Here is a 24,812-nt window from a genome sequence, read left to right as displayed (position 1 = left end):
TGTTCTGTGGTGGTGGGGCACCCTCTGTACTCTTCTAACACAGCTTTCACACACTGTACTAAGTGACTAAAACAGCTGCCTCTTTCTACCCACTAGATTACACAAGACCCCTAAGCCAAATAATGGCTTCTCCTGCTCTACCTCTAACATCTATCCCAGTGCCTGATATGTAGCAGAGGCTCAACGAATGCTGAATAAGAAAAACAGTATGTCTTAAAAAAGTAAAGAATATTCCACTTTTAGTACATTTCAAATTTTAATTTCATTTTACCATAAGAAACTAGATTTTAAAACCTTTCAATTTTGATCTACAGTATGGAATCACTACAGAATCATATTCAAGACTAGATCATTTCATTTCCCGAGAAGCATCAGAAGAACTTAAGAAAAGTTTGAGCTAAGAACCTAATCTATAACATCTCATTTATCATAGTAGTATTGAAAATAAGGTGGTCCACAAGATCCTGCTTATTTAAACTAACATAATCTAGGGATGCATCAATAAAAATAGTTGCTAGATCAGGAAAAGAACATCTCCTACGGAGTTTGCAATGTATCACCTTAACTTTAGTCACTGTATACATTCAAATGTTATTTATGAAATGACTCCAATAGGGCACAGGTTTTGACTATTTTACTGAAAGTGGTATCCCAGCACCTGTAAGAATGCCTGGCATGTGGTAGTTCAATAAATATTTGTTCAATGAATGAATGCACATAAGAATCTAGCTTTGAACTGAGGGATGGGTGAAAGAATTTTTCAAACAGAAGCAAAATGATCTCAGCATTTGTCCAATTACCTCTTTGCAAATCTGTTTCATTGTGACTTCCTCCAAGTTAGCACTGGCCAATAATTTCCTTACTGTTTCCTTTAACTCTTCATCTGTAGGAGGCTTCTTCAATTTTTTAATTAAAGGTTCATCATCTGAACTATCCTCAGATTCACTTTCTAAAAGTAAGACATTTTATGACACGAAAATAAATTTTTCTTATATAGCAAAATAAATTAATATTCAAGACAGATTAGGAAGAATTCTATAAGTATTCATCAGATCCTTGAAAAGGTATTAGATTTAAAAAATTATAAACTATAAATAACTGGTATACTACCTTCCCCCCTGAAATGTTCCTCAGAGTTTACCTATTTTCCACACATGCTTAAAAACTGTATTATAGCATATAATGTATATCTTTAGGTTGCTGAAAATGTGTCATTTCTAACATACCTTTTTTGGAACTATTTTGATTCTTCTTGGTGGTACTGCTATCTGCCTTCTTAACATTAGCACTTTTTACAGATTTTTTACTTTTAGAAGTGGCTTTCTGTTTGGGTTTTTCTCTTTTGGATGTCTTTTTTGGTGGCTGTTGGAAAGAAAAACAAAGTACATACATTGATGAGAGACTACCTGCGATCCCTCTACTCCTCCACAGCCCTCAACAATGTTAGAGAAAATTAATGTGTTCAACATCACCACTGAAAAATTATTACTGATCATCAATTTCTGAGATGACTAATACACTCCATGAACTTAATTTTATCCCAACACGAGACTAGTCAGGTGAGGTCAAGGATGAAACATTAAAATTATTAGGTGCTCACATTTATTACACACTATAGATAGAAAACTGTCTACCCCTCCCTTAACTAAGGTCTACCCCATCAGACCTTAGTTAATCTTGAAAAAAACTCTAATATATAGGTACTATTAATATTCTGTTATTTATTGTCAGTCTCTCCCAACTAAAAGGTAAGTTCCATGAGGACAAGGATTTTTTTGACCTTTCTGTGTTCACTGACATATCCCTAACTCCTAAAACAGTGCATGGTGCAAAGGAGCTGCTCAAAAACTATTTATAAATATATGAGGAAATGAAGGCTCAGAGGTTTTGTCCAGTCACATAATAAAATAAAGAAGTGAGATTCAAATAGATCTGACTCCAGAACTTGTTTCCTTAAACACTAACTCACAGCTAATAAAATAAAAGCAAAGTATATACATACGGTTAGATTAAAATGACAAAATTATAGTTCACTGTAACTTTGTCTTAAGCAGAGTCTATGAAATTAGGAAACGTTAATTCTTATTAACGTTCCCGAAGGTAAAAGTATCTGTATATAAGGCAAGTACCCCAAGATAACTTAAAATCTCATCTTTACACACCAAAAACACTGCAAATCACTTTTGATAGAATGTTTCTCCAAATGTTTTATACTCTGAATTTCAGATTATCATCAAAATTCAACCTTTTTTTTTTTTTTAAAGGACAGAGACATTATGTTGAACTTAAAGAAAATTAAAGTATATAGACCAACCTGTTCTAAACTTAGGTGGGCTCAGGCTATTTCTAAGTGCAGTTCATTGGATTTTAGTGCTTGTCTTTCCTTTTGCTACACTGCCATCCACTGTACATATTTACTTAAGTATAGTATCACCCTACACTACCTCAATAATACACTGTTGGCCGGGAACTAGCTAACCTATCTAGTTTAACTGTGACTAAAAAAATGGATTTAACCAGTGTCAAAGGGCCAACATGCTTCTAAAAATAAAGTCTATAAGCTTCACCTATGGATTTTTGCTCTTTAGAGGCCATTTATACTTTTTTCCTAATTCTCAGAGGTGTTCCAGACATGGGGGTTGCTGGAAAGGCATCAATGGTTCATCAATTTTCTATGACTAACCTGAACTAAGTTTTAAGTTTATTAAGCATCCACTTAATTCCTAAGAACCACACGAGGCTCTGAAAGGAAATACTAAAAATTCATAAGTTCTGTTGATGCACTTAATACACAGAATAATGACTATTATGTATCACTCGTTCGACAAAGGTTAATAAAATCTGGACCTGCGGGTCATTCAAATATTTTATAATAAACTTAAGTTATTACAGAAAGCATGCAGGGGGATGAGGAAGGGAGAGCAACAATGTTATAAGCATTACCACTTGATCCCCATTCAAATCAGATAGTTAGAATCAGATAATTAAAATACTTTCAGAGCCTTTGAAGGTCAGGGTATAAGGTAAAATTTTAGAAAGAATACACACTATGGTGCCATTTTTAAACCTGCAAATTGGGAGTAGTTAATAGTCTGATAAAGCATAAAACTGTGCAGTGATAAATAAAGGATGATCAAGCCATCTCCATGGGCTTCCCCGGTGGCGCAGTGGTTAAGAATCCGCCTGCCAATGCAGGGGACACGGGTTCGAGCCCTGGTCCGGGAAGATCCCACCTGCCGTGGAGCAACTAAGCCCGTGCGCCACAACTACTGAGCCTGTGCTCTAGAGCCTGCATGCCGCAACTACTGAAGCCCACGCGCCTAGAGCCCGTGCTCCACAATGAGAAGCCACTGCAATGAGAAGCCCGTGCACCGCAACGAAGAGTAGCCCCTGCTCGCCGCAACTAGAGAAAGCCTGCGTGCAGCAACGAAGACCCAACACAGCCAAAAATAAATAAATAAATGAATTAAAAAGCCATCTCCATAAAATGTTACTATTGGACAAACAAAAAAAATTAAAGCTAACCTTCTTTCTATATTTAAGTCTTCTAAAAGGGAGAGTGTTCTACAGTTTTTTAAATGGACAACTAGCCTATTATCATCTATTAACAAAAAGGTTGCAAACATACTGTCAGAAGTACTATAGAAGATACAACCTAATAGATAAGAGTGTAGGCTCTGGCGGCAAGCTGCCTAGTTTCAAATTCCAGACCCAGTACATCTTTGGGCCCTAGTTTCCTTGTTTATAAAATGAGGGAAATAATAGTACTCAGTAGTCTTAGGGGGAGTAAGTACACTAATACACAAAAGTGCTTTTAATGGTGCTGGGCACAGAGGAAACAATAAATATTAGCTATTACTACTATTATGAGTGCTTCCTTTTGTAAAGGAATTCTTTCATCATACAAATGTAATTTCCTCTAATAACTTGAAGTTTTCTTTAAAAGGCAAATACATAGAATAGATACATAGAATAGCAGTAAGACTGCCTCAGTGACACCTGTGTTAACTAACCACAATACATCATGCTTATTTCATTATATTCTGGTAGACAGAACTGGACCCACAAATGACCGAATCTCTGTAATAACAAATTATGTTATTTACACTGGAATTCGCTTATCTTTAGTAACCAGTTACAAATTACTCTGTGACAAACTTAAGGTAGGAATTCAGTAAAGTATCTTTTTCATACTGATAAGTGTTGGCATGGGGAAACAGTGAAAACTGAGTAGTAAAATAAACTCTGTAGAAACTCATACTTATGAGTTTCATCTTGAGCAGGGAGGCAATCAGATAAATAACTCACCTGATGTGCTTTAGCCCTGCAGCTGCTAAGAATCATTTGAGCTGCCCTGAAGATAAGATATTATGTATGGGAAAAAAAGGTAACTTTGGAAAACAGAGCATCTCAAAAGACAGACCTTAGTATTGCAACCCAACATACAATTTTTGGCAGTTAAGGCGAACATGGCAATCTGGTATCTCGGAGGTAATGAAAAGGGGCCCAGGGAGAACTGAGAAGTAAAGTTAAAAAACATGCCTACTTAAATTTTACATGACCTTCCAAGTCTTTATTACTTTCATTCCCCCTCCTCTACTTAGGAAAACCTCACTCATGAGTCTAAACCCAACTTAGCAATCACCTCCTCCAAATCTTTCATAATACCACCAACTTGATTAACCTGTAGTCCCACAGTACTCGACCTACAATTCATTTGCCCCTTCTTTCTGGAAGGCACTGTGAAGCAGTGAATTAGAACACAGGTTTTTAGAGCCAAACTTCCTTGGTTCAAATCCTGACTCCACCAGTGACTAATTTTGCATTCTCAGGCAAGTCACTTACCCTCCTGTGTCTGATTCCGCATCTGTAAAAATGGAGGTAATAATACCAGACTTTGCTAAATTTAACACTCCCCCCTCCCACACCTTATCTCAGATACTGGGGTACACTTTGCAATCTACATTAAAATGATGCCTTACAGGCACTGCAGATTTGACGAACTATGGCCATGTTTGTAAAATTTTGTGAGGATCAAATGAGTGAATACATAAAAGGCACCATAGAAACATTTAATGTATTTATGTTTTTTAAACTGTAGGTAGTTACATGTCTCTTCTCCCACTACACTGCAAGTTTCTTAAGGGCGTTATCTGACAATCTCCACAAGAAGAGACACCTATCTACTTTAGCTCTATCTGTCCCTAACAACCACAAGAGTGTTCGCCGTAAAGTAGCCATGTAAATATTTCTTGCCATGTTCACCTCTGTATATCGTTTGCAGGATCTGGTTTACCTGTACTCTGAACCCAGGACGTGGTTAAAAATGTAATTAAAAGGAAAAAGAAAAAAGGCATTTATATAGCACTATTTTCACATACACGATCCATACGACCTAAAAAAACAAAGCAAAAAAAAAAAAAAAATCCAATGAGTTGATCTCATTATAAATGAGGAAAATTTATCTGTGTAGTTAAGAGAGCCAATGTCTTACAGCTAGTAAGAAGCAAGACCTTCATTAAATTCAGTGTGCCTCCTGCTGCATTAGTTGCTTATAGAAATGACTAATGTACCTACGTATTTCTTTAAGCCAGAGGTGAAACTACTGAACTAAACCAATGCAATGATACCATAATCTATTTATCATACTGTTAAATTTAACTTTTTCTGTTACATACAAATGTTACTGATAATAACAAAGAATAAAAAATGTTGGCAGAAAATATAGAAGGGCAACAAAGGACAACCAAACTCAGTATCAGGGCTGTCTCTGGCCCTCACCTCCTAACTTTGTATGGGCTCAAGATCATTACTCTAGAATTTTTTTTTTTGAAGCCAAGATGGGCCTTCGGTGTAATCCAGTTTTGTATAGTTTTCTCCAAATCTCTTTCTTTTGTTATGCCAACCTCTCCTGTTTATCCTTTAAGGCTCAGATCAAATTGCTACTTCCTATGAAGTTTCCCTGTCTGGATCTTTGCTACCTACCTGCCCCTAGAAAGAGGTAAATACTCCATCTTGAGCAAACCACTTTCTTAGCTCTTAAGTTATACTTTACTGTACTTTCTCCCTCCTAATCTTTGACCTCTCCCCTCCTACCAACTAGATTGAACGGCTTAACACAGAGACTCTTATTTGTCTCTTGATCTCCACTGCAGAGCTTAGAACTGGCACACAGCAGTTGCTATGTAATTATTTGGAAAACTGGGATGGGAGAAGATCCGTGAAGACTAGATAACCTTTAACGATCTATTCCAACCCTGAGGTTCTGTTTCATTAGAATCACTCTGCTTGCTAAGACAAACATTTTTTCTATCAATAAAAGTTAGCCAAACTTCTTGATTTTTAGTATCAGTCTTCTGGCACAACTTACCTAAATAGGTTGTGCATTTAAGAGAGAGAGAAAAAAAAATCAAGTGTGCGGCCTGGGGACCCATGTATTTTTTAAAAGCCCCACAGCTTACTCACCTAGCTATAAACCAAGTAAAATGAGAGAGAAATATATGGTCTAGATCTGTCACCAAGCCTTTTCTATGAAGTGCCAGACAGTAAATATTTCAGCTTTTGCTGGTTCATTTATGGTCATTGTTGTACATTCATTTTTTGTTTTCTTACAAATATTAAAAAAATGGGAAAACCACTCTTAGCTTCTAGGCTGTACAAAAACTGGATCTGGCATACAGGCCATAGTCTGCCAACTCCTAGTCTAGATCATGAACTACTGGAGACATATAGGGAAAAGGCAGAGCCAGATAAAGAGATCAATAGGACCCTTTATGTCAATAGCTTTTAGTTTAAAATTTTTTCAAGCAGAAGTGGGTATATGCCCATATTAACTTTCCTAAAGCTACTGCTTAAAATCAGATTTGGACATAGAGCTGAAGACGGAAGTATGACCTGAAGCTCTGGAAAGTTGGTTATTTATTATATCCTCAAAGTACAAAAATGAGGATATATCACCTCCTCTCATGGAGTCAAGACTAAATAAGAAGCAAGATGTGAAAGCACATGGCACACAGCAGATCTCAACAGTTTCCTCCTTGTTACATACCAATAAATGCTTATGGAATGAGTGGTACTTCTCCCCAGATAGACTGTCAGTTCCTGGAAGACAGAGGCCATGTCTCTTTTCCCCACTTAGCAAAATGCTCAGGTAGAATAAGACAACCATTCTGAAGGAAGGAGAATGATCAATCTACCCCCAAAGGTTGTATTACACAGCCATGCCCAACCACGTGGGTTCTCTATAGTCTGGCTTCAAGGTACGTTGCTCTAGCTTCATCTCTAACTGCTTTACTTCTGGACAAACTACCTAACCCCAAACAAGCGTGTCTGTCACAGTACTTTCCTACTCCCCATCTCTGTTCACGTGTCCAACTTTCCTTTCTATCCCCAAGGTCAATTTCAATTGGTATTTCTTCCATCTCTCCCCAAAGCTTTCACTCATCAACACACAGAGAGATTCTCCTTCTTTTGAAATCCTATAAAGTGTCAATCAAATGGTATTTGGGTAGGAAAATATCTTCTGCAACCCCAACAGCACTTAGCACACTCTCAATTTATTGAACTGAGCAACTGAAAAGTGATTACATTAAAAACCAAGTACTGGCCCCCTATTTTAAGTCTTTTTAAAAATATTCTGAATATTTCAGTAATTAAACACAGTATGTGGCATTATAAAGTAAAAATGTTGGAAGTACTTATCATACTTAACACCTTTGTTATTTAATCAAATAGGAGGCAAGACTTTGAGTCTTTTAGCAAAATGTATGGGAAAAAATTAGGTGAAAAAAAAAAAAGAAAAAGCTAGTTTCCAAATTCTCATGGGATTTATTTCTAAGATTCTGGTTTGCCATTTTTGAATATGCTGTGAGTAGTTCAATCAGGACCATCCAGTACTGTAGGTATTTTTTATGTGCTAAAGGGAAACAGATAAAACTGAGAGCTGCCATTAATTTCAGGTAGTACAATGTACTGTCATCTAAACTTTTTACAATGTACTGTAGTAATATAAATTTTAAAAAATTTGAAGGAGATTTTCCATGTGTCTGATAACCATGAAGGTATAGAATCAGAGGAATGACATGAGCACTTTTTGAAGGAAGGCAAAAAAAAAAATCTTGGGAGAGGGCTTACCTATCTTTTATAGGCAGCAGGGCTATTGAAGGAGGGTCTCCAAAAAAGACGCCTGTCACAGAGCCAGAATCCTGTCCTCACAGCAGAAAGGTTGTACTGGGTGAACAGATGAACAAAATAAGTATTAGCTTAAAATACACTATTCTTTTAACAACTTGGCTGAGAAAACTCGAGAGTGCCAAGAATAAAGAATGTGCAAGCCTTGCTATATTCCACAAAAGATTATGAAAGCAAGTTTAACCCTAAACAGATTTTATTATGGTAATTATTCAATTTTGCCTTCCAACAAAAGGTTTCAATAGTTTATATAATTCTGTAATTCCTCTGATCAGATTGAGATGGGGGAATTCTTATTTTTTAGAACATATTTAAGGACTAACAAAGCTTTCACGTTCACCCTCCCACCACTACCAAATAATCCCTCAAATGGTCCAAATGTTTATCAAAACTATAACTGAAAATTTCTCTCACTTGGTAAACTTTGTAGGATGGCTCACTCAACATCACACTTTTTATCTGCCTTCCTCCTACAGACGCAGGAAAGCTAACACTTGGGTCTTACTGGCCTCCCCTACAACTAGAGGTGGCTGGGTAAAAAGTTCTGGCCAATGAGATGTACATGGAGATCTCTGGTAAAAGGTATCCCTGACAGGGGGGAAAAAGCCAAAACATCACTAGAAGAAAAGCCCTTTCCTCTTTTTTTTATCTGGAACAAGGATACAATGCCTAAAGGTAAAACAATCATCCTGAGATCATGAGGTTTAATGCCACACGTAAAGATGGTGGCTCAGGAAGAGACAGTCCCCAGATTCTTAGTACCTTTCTCGAGCCGCTCTACTAGCCCAGAATTGCCTCTCTGCGGACTTCTTGTCCTGAAAGAAAAAGGGAACTCCTGTTTTGGACATTATCAGTAGGGCTTTTAAGTATTCAGAGCTGAAGATATTCCTGATGTATCTGGGAACATTCAGATAAATTCAATACTCACGAAGTAAATATCCATAGTTTGTTTTATACTTCCCTAGAGATAAAGAGTATTTATAAAAACACTAGGAAACAAAAACTGAAGAAGCATTAAGCTAGCTTTTAAGTGTCTAAAATAGAATTGTTTTCTCTAATGTGGAGAGCACTGCTTCTCCTTTCTTTTTTCTGTACTCTCAATAATTTCTCTGTACCTAAGGTAATACCTGTTGTGAACGGCATGCCTGAGTATGGTTTAATCTCACTGGTTCATTTCAGGAATCCTCCCCTAAAGATGTACTCCAATGTGTAAATCAGTTGATTTTCATAATAAGTTTACAGAAAATAATTAAACCTCTATTCTCTCATTCTAAAGAAACCTCATCTATCAGTTTCTTCCTGGCTCCAAATTGCTCTCCCTCTACTGCCCTAAGTAAGCAAATGTCCAAGAGCCAAGGTGATAAACAAGTTTAGACCAGCTCTTTTATAAAGGAATTATTACCCAGGTCACACTCAGAAAGAGCACCTTCTTATTTGAATTAATTTTAAAGAAAAAGAGAATTAAAAACTGCTGTGAACCGCTCACTGCATATCATAGAAACAGAGGTATAGGTACAGAGAACCTCAAACAAAATGTCTTAGCAATTGCTGGCTAACATGCTAAATGTGACATATTTCATATAAAAGACTTAAAAAAAAAAAACCCTGCCAATTCTTTTTTAACTGCAGTTTTCAGTGATTTCAAACCTACATTTTAAAATAATATTTACTTATAAATTAAGTATCCTACTCTTTCACACAGCTAAATATGGAAAGTAGCAGGTGAATAATATTCAGCCTCATATAACTGGCTAATGAACAACTATAACTTGAACTGGATTTCTGCTTAAAACTTCTGACTTCAGCAATATGATATAGATTATTTGGTCCAAAGCTCTCAATTTACAGAGGAAACAAGAAACAAGTTCAGTTATTTACTCCAAGAATCTAAAACAAGAAGCTGATCTTAACAGGGAGAAGTCTTATCTATGAAGGAAAAATTCATTTCAGGAAATAAAAATAAATAGTATTAACCCAGTAATTTTCCATGAAAAAAAATCTGCAAAAAAAATTCCATCTATAAGCAATCCTCAACTTTTCCAATCAGCCTGCAATTCCTCTGTATAGCCTCTTAGAAAAGAGGTCCTTTCATAGTACTGACCAAAAATACCTCAGTTTATGAAGTCCCTAACAAGGCTGCCACTTAACAGACTCTTCAAAAAAATAGAATAAGGGAAAACAAAGTTACTATAGAAATACTATCCTTCCTGCCAGCACCTACCTTTCAAAGGCAATCAGAGCCTTTCACAGTAATGGAATCAGCAATAAAGTTTTTGAGGAGGATGGCCCTAAATTTGAAGGCGTCTTTAAAGAAATGAAGAATACCTATGTTTGCTAGAGGGTGATTTATCAGGAAAAAAGAAAGATTTCTCAGTCCAGATTTTACTGGCATTATATTTTATGAAGTCTGTCAATACCAGCCCAAGTAGAAAAACCAAAGCAGAAAACAGAGCATTATGATATAGCTTTTATATTGTGTGACTTTATATACTTAATGTCTGAAAGGCATTTTTGTGGTTTTTTTTCCTCCATGGATTTTCATCATTTGACCTGGGTTTCTAGCAAATGATCCTCGTTTAAGGCTTTGATTTGTAGTGGGACAGTTCCATTTGTAATCATTATCCAGGAACCAATATGGTTATAAATCAGGAGTCATCTACATTCACAGATGTCAACTAACTCTATTCAGAACAAAGGGACAATAATCTGGAAAGCAAATGAGAAAACGAGTGTAAAATATCCTCACTTTTTAACCTGCACCTTAGTAATGACAAGAAGACTGGATTTATAAATCTTGCATATGGTAAAATGTCATCTTAATACTAATAGTAATAGCAGCAGCTAACACTTATATAGTACTTGTGCCAAGTACTACTCTAAGTGCTTTAAATAAAGGCACTTAATACAACCCTTGGAGGCTGGTACTATCATTATCCCCATTTTAAAGATGGGAAACTGAGGTACAGAATTTATAAGTAACTTGCCCAAAGTCAAACAGTGATAATCAGAGTACAGCTGGGATTTGAACCCAGTTTCCAAAGGCCATGCTCCTAATCATCTTGCTTCTACAAAAAAAATTAGATGTTTACATTCTACGACAACTTTTCATGCTTTAAGTCTGCCTTTAAAAAGGTCTTGGGAAGCGTAGTGAATACACAATAGTAGATAACCAAAAATTTGTTGAATGAGGAAATCTATTACTGCAAAATTGCTACTATTTATATTCACATATAAATAACACGTTTTCCTCCTACATGTCCTTAAAATCTATTCCATAAAAACCCTAGTGCTCAGATTACTCATCTTCCTTCACACCAAAAATATATTAAGATACTAGTTATGAAACACCTGCTGGATCTGTAGTATCCTTTTTAAAATTATGAAGCATTCTATACTTAGCTTTATAGAAGTCTATAAAATCTGACATTAAAACAAGCACGGATTTTAAATACCTAAAGACAAGTATACACAAAATGCACACCTATAAAATCACAGTTCACCACATCTTTATTCTAATCCAGCAGTTATCAACTGAAGGTGATTTTGCCCTCAGGGGACATTTGGCAATGTCTAGAGACAGTTTTGGTTTTCACAGCTGGAGGCTGGGGGCAGGGATGTGCTACCGGCATCTAGTGGGCAAACACTCTGCAATGCACAAGACAGCCCTCCAACACCAAAGAATCATCTTGGTCCAAAATGTCAAGCCACATTAATCAAGCCCCTACATAAGACAAGGGGGATTACCCAATTTACAGATCAAGTTTTGATCATTAAAGAGAGCACCAAAACAAGTTAAAATAGAGCCAGCAAAACACTGTTAACAATAACAGGAAATCATCTCCTTGTACCCTCTTCCTCATCTACTTGATTGAAGATACATATTAAGGAGAGGGTAAAGCTAACCCCTTACATGGTTCAGCAGCTCTCCTCTTCCCAAAGTTTTTCTTCGGAAACTAAATATTCTCAACATTTTATAAATACTCCCAAGTAAAAGAAAATGACGGGCATTCCTAAGTGACACAAAATCTGCCCACCAATCAAATAAACTTCAAATGCCACTAGTGTCATTAAATAATCCCAAACTGAGATAAAATGGTGGTCCTTAAACCCCTTGCTTTTTGCATAAAGCAGAATAAAATGGTACAAGTCAATCATAAAATATTAATATACTATGAAAAATTTCTTTAAAAATCTCCTTTGTGTTCCTGTCAGGATATGCACTCCTCGCCCTTCATTTACGTACTCTAGTCTTCAAGGTCCAGCTCAAACCTAGTGCACATCAACCTCATTCTTTTCCAACTCTTACACTCTGGCATGGCAATAAAACTAAAAGCTCCTTAAGGGAAAGAAAGGGTTTACACGTAATCATTTCTGTGTCTTTGGAATTAAAAACCAACATGGTACATATATAGTTCCTTCAAATCTATGCTTTGTCTTAATCTATTATATAGCAGGAGTATTTAACTCTCTCCATGGAAAGAAATGAGGAAAAAACCCCAACATTTTACCTCCTCTTCACTTTCTTTATCTTCATCATCTGAAGACTCTTCTTTGTTTTTCTTTTCCTCTTCATCACTGCTAGATTCATCTGACAGAATTTCAGGACATTTGGTTCGCTTAGCTTTCCTGGACATTCCAGAACTGTTCCGTTCCTTCTTGTTGCCTTTGCTAGAAGTTTTTTTAGATTTTGGCAATGGCTGCGTAAAATAAGGATAACATCAATGAGGTATTATATTTCCAAGTCAATCACCTCTTTTTGATAACTACTTCTCAACTCTTCTTGTTCCTGTCTCAAGAAATTTTATTTCCAAGCTTAGCAGCTTTACAGAGAATAACTCATCTTTAACTTCATGTGTCAAGTCAACCTTTTTGTCTGCACTACCAATACCCTTCCATTTTTTTAGAACCTTAGGTTCTAGGCAAGAGACTCTTCACATATTTGAAAGAAGTCTGTGTTCTACATTCTGATATGGGACTAGAAGCCCAAGTGCACACTGTGTTAAGTTCAGGTATTTGTTTACACTTCATCAAGACAATATTTTCAGTTAGACTTGCTATTTACTTCACTCCTACAAGCATTAAAACTATCACTGCCTTCTTGCTTTAGGGGACCCACTAATCGACCAGGAGGAATCATCCATAAAGGAAATAAAACCTCACTTTACACATCTTGAATTTATGAAACATATAGTTTATATTCATATTACCTATGGGTTCTACTTTCAATAATGCCAGGATTATATTCTCACTGATGATTTTAAATATGCAATAAGTGTTGAGTATGTTAATTATGAAACGAATTAAGAACCACAAAATAAGTACCATTGCCATTACTTTGATATTCAATTAAACCATGTATATTTAAAAAGCAGAGATCACATGAGGAAAATAATTTGACTAATAAATTTAATTTTTAAATGCTTTCTTAGGGGAGTACTTACTAACTTCTGAAATTGAAAACTATAAAATAACCTTGCATAAAGGATCTGAAAAGACAAAGACTAAGGAATTAAAATTATTTACTTCTAAAATCACGGGCATCTTTTGTCTTTATTTTTGCCTATGTTATTTTCTACAATAAGGAAAATTCTGTAACGTAACCTTAAGATACGCGACTGTGTAAATGTTATTGGTAACTTTAAGCTATCTCTCATGAAACTAGCAGAACCACAGGTCCCTTCTCTTCCAGGAACTTTCAGTCTTAGGGGTCACTGTTACCTGTACAAAAATTAAGAAAAGGTGGCTGCTTTGTGTAATGTGGCATTTTCAGGCTATCTACAACCCACAGGACAGCCTCTAGCTTGCCCACACAACCTACCCTTCTCTAAAGACAGACTGGGAAACAGCCAATGTAGGTACCTCCAGAAAATAAGTTAGTGGACCAAAGATATTTCTCAGAGAGGTTCTCCACAAGAAACCTCCTAGAATGTATACAGATAACCTTGTTATGTGAACTACTGCCATTACCACCTATTACCAGGAACCAAACCCATCTGGATAAATTCTTCGATATGCTTGTTTGGAGAAAAGGTAACTCACCATCCAAACTCTCACTACTCACTAAATGAAATCCAAGACATGAATATATTTGAAAAATGTGATATCCCTCACTATGTCAGCTCAGGATCCAGATGCAGGTAATAGGAATATAATCTGTATGTGAAACCAGTAAGATGAGAACTGGAATGGATGCTGGATAAATTTATACAAGAAAATGAAAGAATGCTGCATCATTCAAGAAACCAATCAAGAAAATGCAACTTCTAAAAATAAATGAGGAGACTTTCATTTTAAAAAATTAATAATATATAAATGCCTTAGAGCTTTCCTATACTGGTTCTAAAAATAGCTGAATCTATTAATCAGAATCCAATGTCAAGAGCATCATCCCTTTTTGGAAACAAAATCTGATTAATAGTCAAGCTAGAAGTACAAAAAGATAGTAAAACAATGTTAAATCAATAATTTTAAGACTATTCTAGAGCAGAAAAAATTAGTATTAATGACTTTATAGTGTTTTCCTTAAATGATGGAAGCATATGGTAGCACAGAAAATAGCTTGAGATTGATACCATTAGATTAAGGAGTAATCATCACAGAATCAGATATGAAAAATGGATGTAAGAGTAAGATTCCATAAAAAAGGATAAAACAGTGGTTCTCAAAGTCTGGTTCATGGAACCTGCGGTTTCCTGAGACCTTTCCAGAAGTCCAAAAGGTCAGAACTATTTTCATAATAATACCAAGGCATTATTTATTCGCTCTTTTCACTGCGTTGACATTTGTAGTAATTGTGCAAAAAGCAAAGGTGGGTAAACCTACTGGTACCTTATCGAGATGGAGGCAGCAAACTGTGTTTGTAGTCATTATACTCCTCACAACCACACACCGGTTCTTGATGAAACAGTAAATACTGTGTTAACTCTCAACCTTTGAGTACATGTCTTTATAACATCTGTGTAACAAAATGGGAGGTACACATAGAGTACTTTGGCTACATAAGGAAGTTCACTGATCTTCTCAAGGAAAAGCCCTTGCACAACTGAGCAGTGAACTAAGCTACCTTTTTTCATGGAATATCATTTTTAAAAGAATAATTTAAAAACTATGCCTATTCAGACTTAGGTGATAGACATAGTCTCAAAAATAAATGTGAGCCTGTCACCTCAAAAAAAAACTGACAGTATTTATTGCCCATGATAAATTTCAAGTGAAAATGAAAATTTTGGAAAGTTCACATCCACTATCATGGACCTGACAGCCTCCCAATACCTAAAGATTTTTTTTTCTGATGAGACGATGGTTATATTAATGAATGTGACTTTTTGACAGTGTTCAGTGAAATGCGCCAGCATTTGGAAGATATGCATAATTCAGGGAACCAACATTTTCCAAATGGAGAGTGCGTATTACAAAATCATGCATAGGTAAAAGGTCCAAGTTTATTAACATGGTTTTAGATACATTACAACTAACCTTTAAGAACCTCCCCACTGTGGAGTTTTGGTGTTATATCAAAGGAGACTATCCACAATTATCTGAAAGGGTTTTAAAAATATCCCTCCTTTTTCTAGATACACAGCTGTGTGTGGCTGGATTTTCTTCATGTACTTCAAGCAAATCAATACATTGCAACAGAAGGAAATGCAGAAGCAAATGAGAATAGAGCTGTCGTCTCTTAAGCCAGACATAAAACAGATTTGCAAAAACAGAATGCCATTCTTCTCATTAAAATTTTGTAAAGTATAGTTATTTTTCATACAAAATATTACTTTTGTTAACATGTAGTGAGCCTGTCGTTATTTTAGAATTTTTCAGTTTTAATTTAGAATACAGTAAATATCAAAATAACCCACATAAACAAAAGCTCTTGAGGTCCTCATTGATTTTAAGAGGGTAATTGGGTCTTGAAACTAACACATTTGAAAATCACCGAGGAAACGTTGAATATAAACATATCCCTCACAACTCAGGCAACTTAGTAACTGCTTCTGGGGAAATAGTGTTCAAACTCACCTTTTAAATAAATCAACTAGAACCCCTCCTTCCCCATTACCATACACCTTCAGTTTGTAGCTGTATGACAAAAATATCCTTAGGTATCACTATCCAGCTAATGGTCAACAGGACCAAGAGCAGACAAAAAGTCCCAGAGCTATTTTCTGGTTTCTAATCTTAATGCCCTTCTCCCCTCACTGATGGTATTCCCCTGAACTCCTAGGCCCTCTAGATCTCTTCCCAATTTCTTTCCTATCAAAATGAGAAAATATGAAAATATCTGCTAAAAGATTGAAAACAAACTGAAAATGCAAGGTCATATAATTAACACTTCAATAAACATTTCAACTCAGTGATGTCCTTTGTTACTGTTAAACAATCAGGGCAAACCTAATCCAGATTTTAGAAGAGTAGTGAAAACTGTAAGACTTTTACTTCCTTGTCCAGCTCCTGGGCTCTCCTGATGATTCTGGAAATACAGTCCAAGAAACTTCAAAGAGCCAGCTTTTTTCTGTCACTTTTTCATAACCTTATTCCAGTATCTAGTAAATATCCAGCTCTAATACACCACCTTGCCTTTCCTGATCTGATTACAGGTTGCACACTCTCCCTCACCAGCCCAACACCTCACCCTCAGCTCAACCTGTTTCTGTTCTTCAAGTGCCTTGTAGATACATAACTCTGGATACTTCCTTTGTATTTCTGTCCCATTTGACATTTAGTTAACAATTATTTTTCTTAATCTTACATCCTTTACATCTGATAAGGGAAAACACATCCGTATGCCTTCTCTGTTATTTCTATCATGAAACTGTTGCAGATATGTCCACGGAAGGCACATTCTTTGAATGTAAAAGATATTACTGAATGTTGACAGCAATGCTAATTAAAACGTTCCAGAAAAAAAGAGAATGGAGACACTACAAATAACTGATTTGTTACTGAAATAGTAAAAAGTGATCCTCACTTTGCCAGAAGGCTTTGGATGCATTAAGAAATTCAAGATCCTTTTCACCAGTTCACTATTTACACCTGATCGCTCCAAATCAAGAACCTCGCAGATGCTCTTTAACATGGCATTTCTAAATCTGAAACAGATAATGGAAGAAACCAATGTGATTACGTAGGAAAGTTTATAAACGTTCTCCACAATATAAAGATAACAGCTAACCAAACTGGCTAAGCCACAAACATTAAGAAGACAGCCAATGTTTCTCTGAATCTTAGAAGTACTCCCGATAATCGTGACTACTGCACAAAATACAACCAGATGTAATTATTAATAAATGGAAAACATCATTTACCAATTAAGTCTTAAAGGTGGTATGAAAATAAATTCACTTAGTTCACTGAAATATAACATAAAAAGTTTTCAATACTATAAAATTCACAAACTTGTTAATTCTTCTGGCTGGTGATTAAACAATACATTTTCCCCTGAGTATTCCTACTGACAATGTCTCAAACAAGGTATAGGTAATGACCTTTAATACTTAGAGTTTTTAAACTACAGGGGACTTAACAAACAAAAACTCTTATAAGAATATATCATCTCATTAAAAAAAATTTTTTTAAAGAATATATCATCTTGTTTGCATTAGGATGGAAATGATTTCTATCAAATTGATTAACTTCAAAATAGTTTAAATGGTACCTATAAGTGGGAGAACAGAGTGGCTGACAGGGAACAGGAATGGAAGAGTTTTCACTACATTTCCTTTGGACCTCCTGAATTTTGTACTGTGTGAATGATTTACCTGTATCATTCTTCTAAGAAACAGAAATGTCTTTGAGTTTTCAATAATCTTGACAGCCGCTATTTATCGGAAATAGTTAATACTTTATGATGACATGGTCTTGGAATTTAAAGCAAAGAATCAGCAGTCCACTGAAAACGTAAGGGCAGTTATATTTAAATGTTTAAAATTAAGTTTGAAGCACATTAACTATGATATTTATAAAAATAACTTACTTTTTCAACATTTCTTCCTTCTTTTTATATTGGATACTTCCTTTTTCAAATGGAAATCCACTGAACTGACCCACATTCTTCTTTAATGAGGACACCTGAAAATGTTTCTCCTATCATTAATGCTACTTATTACCCAGTGATGTACACAAATTTCAAAGCCAACACCTTTATTTTCACACCTGTCTCCACATTATAATATTGGTGTATTCAACATTTTTTCTTCACATTGGAAAACTGTATTTGCTACTAAAATATTAACATTATAAAGTGTTCACAAACTCAATTCTTTGAAAATAACAACTTGAATTGAAATGTATTTCATCTGGGAATTTTTACTAGTAATTATAAAACCACAACTAAATGTTATCTGACAGCACCAGGGGATGTGGAAAGTTACTAAAAAGACAGACTATTCCCTGGCGGTCCAGCGGTTAGGGCTCCGTGCTCTCACTGCCAAGGGCCCGGGTTCAGTCCCTGGTCAGGGAACTAAGATCCCACAAGCCGTGCAGTGTGGCCAAAATAAATAAATAACATTAAAAAAAAAAATGACATCCTTTCCTTAAATAATACAAGTTACTAGTAATATTTCTTATTTTCCAACAGAAAGTCAGGGATTGATTCCTTAAAAAGTAAAGAACAGAGCACCTCCAAAAGTTAATACCATTTAGCAGTAATGGGACTTGTGTAGATTAGATTGTTGTCAGGGTCGAATGAGGTAACACACATGAAAATAAATTTTACCATGCTTCACAGTCAAACAATGTCAAACTTTACTTTGCCCACTCACAGCTCAAAGCAAAGTCTCCTCACTTATATGGAATACTGAAGTTGTGTGTACAGTATAGTAATTCAGTAAATGAAACACTGATTTATTTTAACATTGGCAAAAAATTACCACCTAGTTTAACAGATATTTCCTCAAAATGAGATACAATATGCTGTATCATTTATTTCTGAATGGTTAGAAACATCCAAAAAAGGGACTTCCCTCGTGGTCCAGTGGTTAAGACCTCGTGCTCCCAATACAGGGGGCCTGGGTTTGATCCCTGGTCAGGGAACTAGATCCCGTGTGCCGCAACTAAGACCCAGTGCAGTCAAATAAATAAATAAATATAAATTAGTTTTTAAAAAATCCAAAAAATAAATTTCTTCTAATACAGTTAAAATCACTAAAATCATCATAATTTTGATTTCACAATGTGAAATTTCAGTTTGCCTTAAAAACAACTACAGCATAAAGAGCCCTGGATGTTAAAATACTAATGGCTAATATCCAGCTACGTGTCCTGTGATAACTCATTCAACAGTGTGTCGGCTGGCTCACTTTTGTAGGGTATGGAGATTGATCTAGTTGATTGCTTAAGTCCTTTCCAGAACTAAAATTATGCTTCTATTGTGAAGTATTTTAACACATAAGTATACTACTAGGTAAAAGGTATAAAAAAGGTCTTACTGTGCCTGGTCTGTTGTAAAGCAGTTTATGTAGATTTCTAAGTTCATCCGTTTTCTTCTTACTCAGAAAAAAATGTATCCTTTCAATTTCACAAAGTTTCTGCCCCTTTCCTAGGAAAAAATACCATGTTAAATACCCATTATGTGTTAGAACATTTAATTTAATGAGAATTATTTTTACAGCATAATTTACATATAACTTCTGCTCTAATAGGGCAAATTAAGTAGAATTACACCAGTTATATATTGCTACTTAGTAAACACTAAAAACTAATAAGCACTGCTATCCATCATTTTGTACATTTAGGCATTTTCACTATAAAATGAAAGGAACATAAACTTACCTTGTGCAATTGTAAATGGCTCTCTTTGCAAGGAAGAGACTTGCATTGTCAACCTCTCTACTTTTTTCTTTTCCCTCTTGCCTTCCACGATGAGACTCTTTTCTAGAAATTAATTTAATACTTCTTAAGTAACAAAAAGCTTAAAGAAGGTATTAACTTTTTTACATAAACATAAACTCTTCTCCTGAGCATGATTTTGAGAAGCAAATGATACAATAGAGATGAAAATACTTGATAAGTTAATAGCATCACTGAAGTTTTTTAAAAGTAACACTTTACTTACCTGGCAACCCCACAGGGGAACCAGTTTAAAAAAAAAAAAATCAGAAAGCAAACAAACTTCTATCCAGCTACAATTATTGCTATGGAAGTCCAGTCATTTTATTTGTGAAAAATCGCCAAGGTGCTCATTAAACCTACGATTTGACTACACATAATTCTATTAATTGGGATTCCATTTACCGTACATCAGAAAACAGCAAGTTTAGATTGAGATTATAAGAACTTCAAGAGATATTCAGGGCAAAGCAATAATTTAGTAAGCTGACAGAAGAAAAACAACAGTAAGGCAGAGCAGCCTGGAGTTACTATGGCTAGGGTAAAATTCTACAAGTTTACATTTAAGGCAATCAATTGGGAGGGCATTACTTTGTAGTTCAATAAATGATGTTCATAATAATGGTCATAAAACCCTGTAAAAAAAGTTTTGCAATGTTTAGTCCGGACTGCTTTTTTTTCTAAGCTAGGTAATATACATATTTTACAATTTAAACATTATGCTGGATTTTCTTTTTTTAATTTTTGGCTGTGTTGGGTCTTCATTGCTGTGCACAGGCTCTCTCTAGCTGCGGTGTGCGGGCTTCTCATTGCGGTGGCTTCTCTTGTTGCGGAGCATGGGCTCTAGGCCCACGGGCTTCAGTAGTTGCGGCTCGCAGACTCAGTAGTTGCGGCACACGGGCTTAGCTGCTCTGAGGCATGTGGGATCTTCCTGGACCAGGGATCGAACCCGTGTCCCCTGCATTGGCAGGCAGAATCTTAACCACTGAGCCACCAGGGTAGTCCCTAGGCTGGATTTTTCTAAAACCCATTTACTTTCTGACTGAGATAAAGTCAGATAAATAAGAGGACACTATAGATTGTTGGAAGTCCTTCCATTCATTCACCTGCATGCCTGTTTTGTGCCAAGTTGCACTAGATACTAAGGAGGCATCAACAGATGACTAAGAAACTGAATATTTCTTGAAAGAGATCATGTCTACTGGGGTCCATGAGACACAAATATACTCCAAGGTAGAAGATGGTAACACACTTTAAGAAAGATAAAATTGAAAGTTCTGGGCTTCCCTGGCGGCACAGTGGTTGAGAATCTGCCTGCCAATGCAGGGGACACGGGTTCGAGCCCTGGTTTGGGAAGATCCCACATGCCACGGAGCAACTAGGCCCGTGAGCCACAACTACTGAGCCTGCGCGTCTGGAGCCTGTGCTCCGCAACAAGAGAGGCCGCGATAGCGAGAGGCCCGCGCACCGCGATGAAGAGTGGCCCCCACTCGCCGCAACTAGAGAAAGCCCTCGCACAGAAACGAAGACCCAACACAGCCAAAAATTTAAAAAATATATAAAAATAAATAAATAAGACCCGGCACAACCAAATAAACAAATTTAAAAGAATAATAAATAAAGTTTCAGCTCTGCTGGACCTGGTTTCCTTAATAAAAAAAAAAAGAAAGTTCTGTGAGTTGATGGAAGAGTAATTCTTTTTGGATTATGGAAAAAGGACCAAAACATTGGATCTGGCTTTGAAGGACAGGTAAGATTTGGAGATGTAAGGATCTGCCCACAAGGAATTAGTAAAAAGAAAGGGATTCCAGCAGGGGTATGCTGGCAATGGAGTGTAGCATGAAGAGAAAGCCCTCTAAAGCAACACTGGTGACCACTCCGCTCCCTTTCCCTGCGTGACAGAAGCCCTTTGCTTGCTGCTGATTACCATCTGTAAGCTAATGACTTTCCTGGTCCACCTCCAGCCCAGAGCCTTCTCCTGAGCTTCAGGCTGTCAAGTGAACAGCTCCACTTCATGTCCTACAGGCACCAAACTCAGTGCATCCAAAACAGAAGTCATAATCATCTCCAAACTCACTCACCTTCATGAATTCTATCTTTCAGAAAATGGCAGTACTATCCACCCAGCTGCCAAAGACAGAAACCTAGGAGTCATCTTTTACAAGGCATCGCCTACCGCCCTTCCCCTCACTCCCCAAACCACTGCCAAGCTAAGTCAATTCACCCCCTTACTTGGCACAAATTTCAGTGTCTTGTTTCTATGATGCCTCAGTAGTAGAGTTAAATTTTCAGGGCCAAGTAGGATAAAAACACCCACAATTTCAACTGCTCCACAAACACCTCAAATGAGGAAAATGAGAACAATAATAAATTAGGACAACTATAGAACTGCCTGGGGATAATTTTTTTTTTTTAATTTTCATGTTAAAAAAAAAAAATTACAATTTAAACTGCCATCAATCTCCCGAGCATTACTGTACTGGTCATTTATAGAATTTTTACATGACTTCTATAATTTCTTCCTGATGGGAAGAAATTCATCATCTCGGTGGTATCCAAAACCAAAAATTGGAGGAAAAAGCGCTGAGAAAGTCTTGGACTAGTAGTGAGATACCGCGGCCAATTTTCAGTTATTATATTATGAATAATTTAAAAATAATTCATATTTTTCCTAAGCGTTTTTGTACTTAAACGTGGACATGCTTCCCCTCTTGGAGCACATACCACTTTAGACAAACAAAAGGCACACGGTGTAATCTCAACCCAGAATGTATTTATAAAAAGTGCTGACGGTGGACTGGTTTAGACTTAAAAAAAAAAAAAAATTGACAGTGAAACCTGGGTTTGGGACGAAAACCTCAAACCTCTTCCCAAGTTTGGTTGAGCGGTAGTCAAATATTAAACAAACCTAGACGGGGCTAACACCACGAGAGAAGGCTAAGATCTGTGGCACGGAGCTTTAAGTGGTTAGAAACGTTTTAGGAAGCTGGTACACCTCACAGGCACTGCCCCATGCGTCCTGCATAAACGGACGCACCACTCAATTCTCTACGGCTCCTCGGTTTCGTGCGTCCAAACGGGCTACTACCGCTCTCCCTCAACACCAAAACTGAGACAGCGCTGAGCCCTCATTTAACTTTCTTTCACAGTTCACCGCTTTCGTATGTAACTACTTTCTAAGGGAGCGACAGCTTTCACCGGTGTTTCCCCGTGAAAGTAACTCCCCTGAGCCTTTGAAGAGAACGTCTGCTGAAGTTCGGCAAATAAATTAAAACTATTAAAATATTTCCAGGACTCGTATTACTAACTTTTTCAAGTCTTAATATGTGCTTTCCGTTAGGACCCTACAATAACTTCAAAAGGCAAAGGACGTGTACTTAAATTAGCAAAAATAAAACATTACCTTAGTAACCTCCAAGGCTAGCAGTTTCCAAAAAAAAAAAAAAAAACCAGATCTGAAACTTACAAACTTCCTGTCAAATGATAAAATGGTATGAACTTCTCTGCTGCTGGCGAGAAGTAAACTGCACTCCAAAGTAGTAACAACGGAACGAGTCATTTTTTTTTAAATTGGAATTCCCAAAGTTATTTTCTCTGCTACTGCTCAACACAAAAAAAACCCTAATTCCGCAAACATTCTTACTGAAAATCACTCCGATTTAGCGTCTCTAAGCGCAAAAACAGCCAGAACACCGTTTTCGGTAAAATCGATCACTAGCAACGAGACTTCCTCCCCACCTTTCTCTTCCTCCTCCTCCTCCTCGTCGTCGTCCTCGTCCTCCTCTTCACTTTCTTCTCTCGGGCCGGGCATTTCGGGCTCTTTCTCGGACGCGGGCTGGGCGGGGGCTCCCTCTCCCTCTGCAGCAGGGCCGGAGGAGGACATGCTGTGGACCTGCGGGCGGGGAGGAAGCCACACGTCTCGGTCCCCTCGCCCCCGGCTGGAAGGACGCGGCGGCCCCAGCCGGCCGCCCCCGGGAGCCGCGGGAAACCTGACCGCAAAGTTGCCTCCCAGCGTAGCCCGATCTGCTGCTCTCACTCCCCAGGGGCGGCTTCCCTCTTGCCCCGCGGGCAGTCCGGCTGTCCTGAGGCGGGAAAGCGCGGGCGCCTAGCCGCCCCTCCCACCGCCCGGTCCGCGCCGCCGGCCGCCCCGCGTCCCCTCCCCCGCCCCAGGCCGCCGTCCAAATGGCCGCGGCGATGCGGGCGGGCCCCGTGCGCCCTCTCGGCCTCTCCTTCGCCAACGCGGCCCTCACCACGGGTCCCGGCCGCCGCGGGCCTGGCGCACGAGGACACGAGGACGCTCCGGGAGGCGGCGACGGGCACCGAGGAGGACGCGCGCCGGCCGCTCGCTGGCGTGACGCTTGCGCCGCGCTCTCTGCTGCCCAGAATCAACAAGATTTTCAAAATGGCGGTTCGGGAAGGAAAGCGGGAATGCGGCGGCCAATCAGGGCCGCGGGCTGGGAGTTGGCGCGCGCGGAGTGGGGGAGGCGGGGTGGGCCGGCGCCTCTGTGGGAAGCCCTGGCGGGCTGGGCCGCGGCGGGGGCGCGAGGGTCGTCCTGGCCGCGGGCAGAGGGGCCGCGCGCTCCCGGGCCGCCCCGGCGGCGTTCGGCGTCAGGTCGGCGTTCTGCCGGGAAAGCGCCGCTTCCCGGGCGGCGGGCGGGAGCGGGCCCGGGACCGGCGAGGCGGCGCCGAGCGGAAGAACGCTAGAGGGCCTGCATGTGTATTGTCTCCGTGGCTCGTTCCCGGAAAAGAGAAGCGGCCGCGGGTCCGGGAGGGGGCGGTCGGAGGGTGGTGAAGAAGTT

The 24,812-nt window shown here is 38.1% G+C and overlaps 1 protein-coding gene across 3 annotated transcripts in view; it reads right to left on the bottom strand.

Annotated features, from left to right (window-relative positions):
* Positions 1-24,417, bottom strand: part of DEK (DEK proto-oncogene) — a 29,727-nt gene extending 5,310 nt beyond the window's left edge. Inside the window, exons 1-9 of one of the 3 annotated variants that reach the window (XM_057554762.1) lie at positions 24,264-24,417; positions 23,752-23,905; positions 19,957-20,058; positions 19,614-19,723; positions 18,161-18,255; positions 17,156-17,276; positions 12,699-12,887; positions 1,227-1,362; positions 801-949 (exon numbers count right to left, since the gene is read on the bottom strand). In XM_057554762.1, coding sequence (XP_057410745.1) covers positions 801-949; positions 1,227-1,362; positions 12,699-12,887; positions 17,156-17,276; positions 18,161-18,255; positions 19,614-19,723; positions 19,957-20,058; positions 23,752-23,896 — 1,047 coding nt within the window. In that variant the 5' untranslated portion in view covers positions 23,897-23,905; positions 24,264-24,417. The other 2 variants (XM_007197156.2, XM_007197155.3) reach the window with 2 other exon arrangements.
* Positions 24,418-24,812: the final 395 nt, after the last annotated feature.

Source organism: Balaenoptera acutorostrata, chromosome 10 (genome assembly GCF_949987535.1).
Source record: "Balaenoptera acutorostrata chromosome 10, mBalAcu1.1, whole genome shotgun sequence".
NCBI classification, from domain to species: domain Eukaryota; kingdom Metazoa; phylum Chordata; class Mammalia; order Artiodactyla; family Balaenopteridae; genus Balaenoptera; species Balaenoptera acutorostrata.
Note: the sequence above shows the minus strand (reverse complement) of the source record. Positions and strands in the feature narration are given on the sequence as shown.